Source organism: Aotus nancymaae, unplaced genomic scaffold (genome assembly GCF_030222135.1).
Source record: "Aotus nancymaae isolate 86718 unplaced genomic scaffold, 86718_ANA_hifiasm-v0.15.2.pri h1tg000006l, whole genome shotgun sequence".
NCBI classification, from domain to species: domain Eukaryota; kingdom Metazoa; phylum Chordata; class Mammalia; order Primates; family Aotidae; genus Aotus; species Aotus nancymaae.
The window spans coordinates 95,508,932-95,516,564 of record NW_026988417.1 but is presented as its reverse complement, the minus strand read 5'-3'; the positions used below and the strand labels follow the sequence as shown (position 1 = coordinate 95,516,564).

Sequence of the window (7,633 nt, the reverse complement as noted above, 5' to 3'; positions counted from 1 at the left end):
AGGTGGCCTGACCCCAGCACGCGCAGGCTTGTCGGGCCGGTCAGTTCCAGACCGTTTCGGAGCCAGGATTCGCCTTCCCGGCCCTGGGCCTGAGCTCGGCGGGTGGGATCTGCGAGGCTCCCCGCGCGGGGGAAATGGGCGAGGGTTCCTTTAAGGCGGAAGCGGGCGGGGGAGCGGGGCGCCCCCGCGGGCACAGCCCGAGCCGCACCGGGGCCCAGTTAGCCGGGAGCGCGGAACGGGGCGCGCGGAACGGGGCAACGGCTGCCGCGCTCCGGCCCTGCGGCCTCGGGGTCTGCTCCCTGCGGCTGGGGCGCTCCGTGGGCGGACCTGGGCCGGGGAGGGCGACCCCAGCGGCGCGGAGCTGAGCGCCCGGGCGGTTCCTTGGGGCGGAGAGGGCGCCAGGTGCCGCCTCGCCCGGATCCCGCGCTCTGCGCTCTCGCCGGGCGCGTCCACGGTGGAGGCATGAAGGCCGCGGTGCTGGACCTCGGGCCTCTCTCGGCCAAACTCTTCAGGACCTCGACGGTGCCCCCCGCGGGCCCCTCCTCCAGCCGCTCGGGAGCTGCCGCCGCCGCAGGGTCCGGGGGCTACGGGGCGGGCACCCCGCTGGGCGCTGCCGCCACCCCGACCCCGCTTCCCGCCCTGGCTCCGGACCCCGCCTCCTACCCCGGGGGCTCCGCCGCCGGCCGCGCCGCAGGAGCAGTGGGGACCCCGCCCTCGTGGCTCAGCAGCCCCGGAGCGGCCAAAGCCCCGCCCCAGCTCCCCACGCCCCCGGGCGGCGGCTGCAGCGCCGTAGGCTCCCCGGCCCACCTGGTGGTCCCCGCGCGGCCGCCCCCGGGCCCCGGCGGGGTCTGGGCTGCGCTGCCGTCCCTCGCGGGCGCCGCGAGCCCCCGGAACCCACGCCCGCCTGGCCCGGGAGAGCGAGAGCCGGACGCCTGCGTGACCCCCGGGGCTGGCCCCGGAACGCTGCTGTCCACCCTGCCCGACATCGGCAAGGAGGAGCCCTCGGGCAGCGACTCCGAGGGTGGCGAAGCGTGAGTAGCAGTGGGGCCCTGGCGCGTGCTCCTTTTCCTGCCACCCCCGACCCCTCCGCCTGCCGCCCTCACCTTCTCAGGTGCGTTTTAGGAGATAAAATGCCGGCAGTAACTTCCACCAACCCCTGGGCACCCTCCTTGCCCTTTTCCTGGGTCAGTCCTTGGCTTTGCAGGCTTTCAGGTACAAGCGGGGACCTGCTTTGCGCATTTTCTCAGAGTGAATCCTAAGGGAGCTTGAAGGAAAAGACAGAATGTTCCCTTCTGCCAGCATTGCTACTTAGAGAGTTTGTTAGTTTGGTTTTCTTGAGGACTTTTGGAAGTCCCTTTCTTTGTCTCAGAATATAGCAGGCATGCAAGGAAACGGAACACATAGCTCTGCAGCAACTATTTTAAGAAATGGTGAGAGTTTGTGCTTTCCTAATTTCTGAGGCGCAGCCCCTAGTCTTACCAAGTGGGATGGGTCTCCTTTGTGTGACATCTAGTTAGTTTACATATGCGTAACATCATCTGACACGAATGGAATTGTAATGCCCAGGACACGTCGGATTATTTCCCTAGAGCTCCTGAGAGCTGCCGCAGTGTCCTGAGTTACTACAGAAACTTGACTTCATGGGAACATTTTCACTGGGAATTGGAGGCCACTTCCCTCAACCCCTTCCCCCTCACACACCCCTTTCACTTCTGATAGTAGTGACAAAAACATTGCTCTTTCAAAACGTGTTTTAGAACTAAGATGAATTTTAATTTTTGATGAACAGAGCATATTGTTAGCTATTCTTCAGTGGGTAAATTTTCATCCTGAATGCTGCAAAGGAATAGTGAAATGGTCAAAGACAGAGGCGCCCATTCACAGACGGAGGTTTCTACATTGTCATCTAGTGAGGCCATTCCCTACTCCCCCTAAGAAATCCTGACTGATTTTTGAATTCATACTGATCCTGACTCATTCACATTTTAAGTAATTACAGTTTCACAAAATTGCACGATATTCATGTCAACATGAAAATAAGCAGTTAAGCAAAAAGTTGTTCCCACTCATTAACAAATACTATATAATGAAATATGTTTATCAACTGATATTTTTCCTTAAGGAAGATTAATTGCTTTTGGAAAACTGACTGGAATACCTATGCCTGAGGAATTAGACCTTTGTTCTTGGCAACTGGTCCTTAACATTTATGCAATTAATGTTTTATGAGAAAACAGATCTACACAGATCTTAAACTCTAGTCTTAGTGCTTTTAACAAATAGGCACTGAAATGTGCAGCATGGCCAGTGAAAGAATTGGTGTTAGTTTCAATTCTTGAACATTTTAGCTCACGTTTATATTGTGCAAAAATTTGCAAGAGACACTTTTCCAATAACACTGCATTTGGCATTATTTACAGAAGAGATTATCCTGAATTAACAGACGCATTCAATTTTATGGACAGTGAAGAAATTGAAATTTTAAAATTACTATTATTATTTTTTGAGATGAGGTCTCCCTCTGTCACGCAGGCCGGAGTGCAGTGGTGTGGTCACTGTTCACTGCAGCCTCAACCTCCCAGGCTCAAGCGATCTGATTCTCTCATCTCAGACTCTGAGTATCTGAGACTACAGGTGTGAGCTACCATGGCTGACCAATTAAAAAATTTTTTGTGTGTGGAGACGGGGTCTCTCTCTGTTGCTCAGGCTGGTCTTGAACTCCTGGCCTCAAGCAGTCTTCCCACCAAGGCATTGCTGGGATTACAAGCATGAGCCACTGCATCTGGTCATGAAATTGGATTTTAGGTAAGTGCCATGAGAAGTAATATACACAGCTAGGTGCTTTGCAGAATCTTCCTGAGTCTGTGTGCTCCTACTGTCTACAGCAGCAGGTAAAGGCACACACAGGCAGAAAGCAGACTGGCCCTCTGGGCATACCATTTTTCCTTTCCTTTCAGATCTGTGACTACTCACATTCCCTTCCTCTCATCATACCCCACTCCTTTTTCAATCACTAAAACATAAAAAGAGATGAAGGGGAAGGAAGAAAGGATTAAGGTGACTTTTCCTTCAGTACTCAGACTTTGCACCTTCAAGGATTTTTTCCTTTCCTGGGTTTCTGCAGTGGTGATTTATAACGCGGAATAAACAAACATAAGACAGTGAATTTAAATTTGCTCCTACCATCTCATCTGTCACTTGGCAGATAGCTGCTGCTGTTAGCCTGTGTGGTTAATATTAAAATCAGGAATTTAAATTTCAAGTCTGGGAACATGGAGAAATGGGTAATGTCGAGGAAAAAAAGAGTGATGAGAGAGAATGTGAATACGTATAAAGGAAATGTAAACCTATCCACAAGAAATGTAGATGAATTTTAAGACTGTGGCACTGAGTTATAAAGGAAAACCCTATTAACAGTTTATACTTTTTTGATAACTCATACAGTTTACATCTGTCTGATTCTTTACTTGGCTTTAAAAAGAAAACTAAAATTAGTGAAATTAACTTGAGTAGGAAAATATGCAAAATATCCTGCCATTTAGAGGGGTTTTTTGTAAACAAAGATGCTGAATAGCAGCAGGGTTTTTTGATCTCTGACCCAGGAATTCCGTAAGTGAAAGGCCTGTGGAAAGGAAACTGCCCTTTTTGCTCCTCAGGGCATCCTGGCTGCACATCTGAGCCAGACGCAGAGGATACAGCACTCTCTCTTCACCTCACTTCCTGCATCCCTAGCTGTGTGATCAACACCTTTGATCTTCACCTTGGCTTCCCTGTGCATTTCATGTCTATATTACGCCTCAGTGTTTTCCAGTCTCACTCATCCCTCTTCACCACCTCTTTGCACACTTCCGGTTTGAGACACACACTACATCTTGAGAAGGTCTTACTCTCTTACTTGTACTGCAAACTTAAGAATTCCTAGCAGTACGTAAGGTGGATAGACAGATAATTGCTGTGTATCAATGTTGGTAGATTGCAAACTTCCTCTAGTCAGGAAGTATTTATCGCTTGTATAGTCATAGCTATTAGCATATACTCCTTTTTTTATTTTTGAAGGATTGAGTTCCATTGTTGAAATCACGTTAGTGTGGAAACATGGCAGTGGCTGCTGGAAGGGCTTGTCAGCGTGGCTGGCAGTGAAGCGATTGGAGGTACTCATCTTGATTCCTCTGACATTGAGGCAGCCTCCAGTGCGGGGAAGCCTGTAGACCTGGAAGTCAGAGGAGGTGGATTCCACCTCAAACTAGTGGAGCAATTCTGGGCAGGTTATTCATTTTTCCCTAGCTGTAGTTTTTCTTTCTTAATAATATGGAGGTGATAATAATACTTTCCGCATAGAGGTGCTCTAGAAATTAATTAAAATAATAAGTAACACGGAGAAATGCTTAAAAAAAAGTGTGTTATCTGCCGGGCGTGGTGGCTCACGCCTATAATCCCAGCACTTTGGGAGGTGGGCAGGTCACCTGAGGTCGGCAGTTTACGACCAGCCTGACCAGCAAGGAGAAACCCCGTCTCTACTAAAAACATGAAAAGTAGCTGGCGTGGTGGCACGTGCCTGTAGTCCCAGCTACTCAGGAGGCTAAGGCAGGAGAATCGCTTGAACCCAGGAGGCAGAGGTTGCAGTGAGCCGAGATTGCGCCACTGTACTCCAGCCTGGGCGAGAAGAGCGAGACTCCATCTCTAAGTGTTATGTATGATTACTACCTACTTCTTGGCACAGAAATGAAAATTGAGAGCCATGTTTTATCTAAAGAAACCTTCTAGGTGAAGAAAAGACTGAGAGAGAAAAATGATTCATTATAGTTACCATGTGACTGTAATAAATGGTGTCTTTTATTTCAGTTATTTGGGAGAACAAATTATAGTACATGCCGGTCTTTCATCATTACCGTCCCTGCATGACTTACAGAAGATAAGGGTTAGTTTAATTAACATTACCACTGAGTGCTATATAACACCTAGAAGGGAGTGTATTTACTACTCTGGGATCAAGCTTTTAATCTGCAGAATAATCAGTAGTATCACAAATCGTACATTTGTATAGCCCGTGTGTATTCCTCCATTGAAATCCTTTGATTTAGATTCACGTCTTATGTCCATTATCGGACCATAAACTCTGTCCTGTGGCATGTAAGGGAACACATACCCATAAAAGACATTTATTGAATGGATGAAGAAAATATTTTCTTCATGTAATCCACTATCTTGGGTTCCTAATCTTACAACAATCTTGGGGCAATTTAAATGTCTTTCTTTAAGAATAATTGTTGTCTTGGGTTTTTTTGTTTCATTGTCTTGAAGTTTTTTCAAGGTTAATAATGCTTTCTGCTGGGACTTAGCATTTTCCCAGGGATGAAAGGTGAGCTCAGTGTACAATTGTCATATAACTGTTACTTTCTATTAGAGTCATATGACCATTGCTTTCATTAAAAATAAAAATGAATTCAACTTGGTTTTCCATGTCGAGTATTTGCTTAAACCCAAGAAAACAATTTTGTTCTCACTGTCTTGTGCAGTAGACTTTTGCTTTAAATTATCCTCTTTCTTTGTTGTTATATTTAAGTCTTGAAAATTGTATTTGAGTTATCAGTTATACGTTCTTTTGCGGTGTGTTTAAAGAACACATTTTGAATGTATTCTAATTTCTTACCCAACAAGCATGGCCCTTGATGTGTGCCAAGCTCATAACGACGGTCCTGTGGGATTTGAACCCTTCAGCATTGCATAATCACAACAGCTCATGTAAATTAGTATAGTTTTAAGAGCACAGATTGAAGTCAGACTGACTTTGATCCATCCCATTTTACAATTTTTCTTAGAATGCTAACTAAGCATTCACATTGGCTACCGTATTTAACCTCTTTAAGCCTTACCTTCTCATTCATAAAATGGGAATTAATAAGAATGCCTATTCAAAGAGACATTGTAAGGATTGAAAGAGATCGTATATACAAACCTGTCTCTGTGGTGGCTGGTACATAAGCAATCAATAAATATCTGTTACTATTACCTGAGATACATTATTTTAAATATATTTTTATTTGTTACCCACAGTCAGCATCTTTTGTATAAAATATAGCTTATTGCTATGATCTGCAGTGAAGGTTAATGTATTATTTAGTTAATTGTCAACCTGTATTTAACAAATATCTATTCCATCTAAGATCCACATGGAGCTAGATTTTGGAGTAATCAGGGAAATAACTGGAAATGGATCTTATCAAAAAGCAGGAAAAATAAAACAAATGATCCAAGAGTGGTTTCAGACACACTGCTGTGAGCATACAGCTAAGAGAGAGGAGGATGCCCGGAGATCGTGCATCAGGGAGGAGAGGTGGCAGGGCTCTGAATTCTAAAGAATGTGCAAAATTGGGGCACATGGATGTCTGGGGCTTGGGAGGGCACTGGAGGAGACCCAAGGGGCATGAGCAGATGCAGGGAGGCACAGAACCACATGCACGAGGCTTTCAGTTTGTTAGTGGCACAGCTTTTGTGAAAAGCGTTGAGAAAACTAGGGAGAGCCTTGGATACCAGGCTCTGTTTAGTAAACACCGGAGAAGCCGCTGTTTAGTGGGGGGGAGTGGCATGAGCAGGCTGCGCCTTAGGATTGAGCTAACCCACGCAGGGAGCTAGTAGGAGGCTCTAGGCATAAACAGCTGAGAGGTGTGGAGCCGAGGAATGAAGACAGTAAAAAGGAAGATACTGAACTGACAAATCTCACGAGACTGGCAACACATAGGTGAGGGGGAGGAAGTGCTGAGAAGACGATGTCACGTGGCTGGGAAGAGCACCACTCATAAAGCAGGATCACAGAAAATGCGGGTTTGTCAGGCAGATGAGGAATTCACTCTGGGATACACCTTGAGCTGAGGTCTAGGAAAACATCCAGAGAAGGGACCAGGCTCAGGCTGGACGTTCGTGGTAGAATGTGGCAGAAAGTTAATAAACAGGCAGCTTGGCCTGGACAGGTGATGCTGAACACACACAGCGATGACAAAATACACAACAGATGACATCACACGCCAGGCGAGATAAGAGTGCTCATTACTGTGGTTGCCGGTGCTTCAAGACCCCCTGAATCAAGGGGTGTCTCCTTTCTCTGCTGGAACAGTGCTTCTCAATGTGTGTGCCATTAGCTAGCAGTTACCAGTTAGTTACTTGCTCCCTGCCCAAGAAGAGGTAAGTACAGAAAGGGAGAATACGCGTTTAGAAATGTTACAGCAATTGGCAGAGGAGCTTTATGTCTGTTGACTCTAATAATTACATTTGGATTCATATTTTGTGTATCCATCTTACCATTTTATTTTCCTATTTATTTTTATATTTTAACAGTATTTATGTGCAATGCATTGGAAAAACGTTCTGACACTGCAGATAGTTTGAAAACCACTGAGGCAGACTTTACTAAGATACCTTTAGACCACACTGAGCTAAAAATTTCAGGACACCAAGGAAAAAAAAAACAGCCAAACGATTACATTATCTTTTACTGTCCTTAAAATACCGGGCTAAGCAATATTCAGATAGGATCTTCTGATTGAAGATGCAATTCTTTACATTGTGCAGATGATCTGGAGTTGAGGATGTGCCCAGTTCACAGCGTCTGAGTGCTGTGGTCATCGGGATGCAGCCT

General features: G+C 46.5%; 1 protein-coding gene across 1 annotated transcript in view; it reads left to right on the top strand.

The window, feature by feature from the left end:
- The first annotated feature begins 462 nt into the window (after positions 1 to 462).
- FAM149A (family with sequence similarity 149 member A) overlaps positions 463 to 7,633 on the top strand; it is a 74,642-nt gene continuing 67,471 nt past the window's right edge. The window contains exon 1 of the mRNA XM_064369602.1: positions 463 to 1,031. Coding sequence (XP_064225672.1) covers positions 463 to 1,031 — 569 coding nt within the window. The remainder of the gene's footprint in view (positions 1,032 to 7,633) is intronic.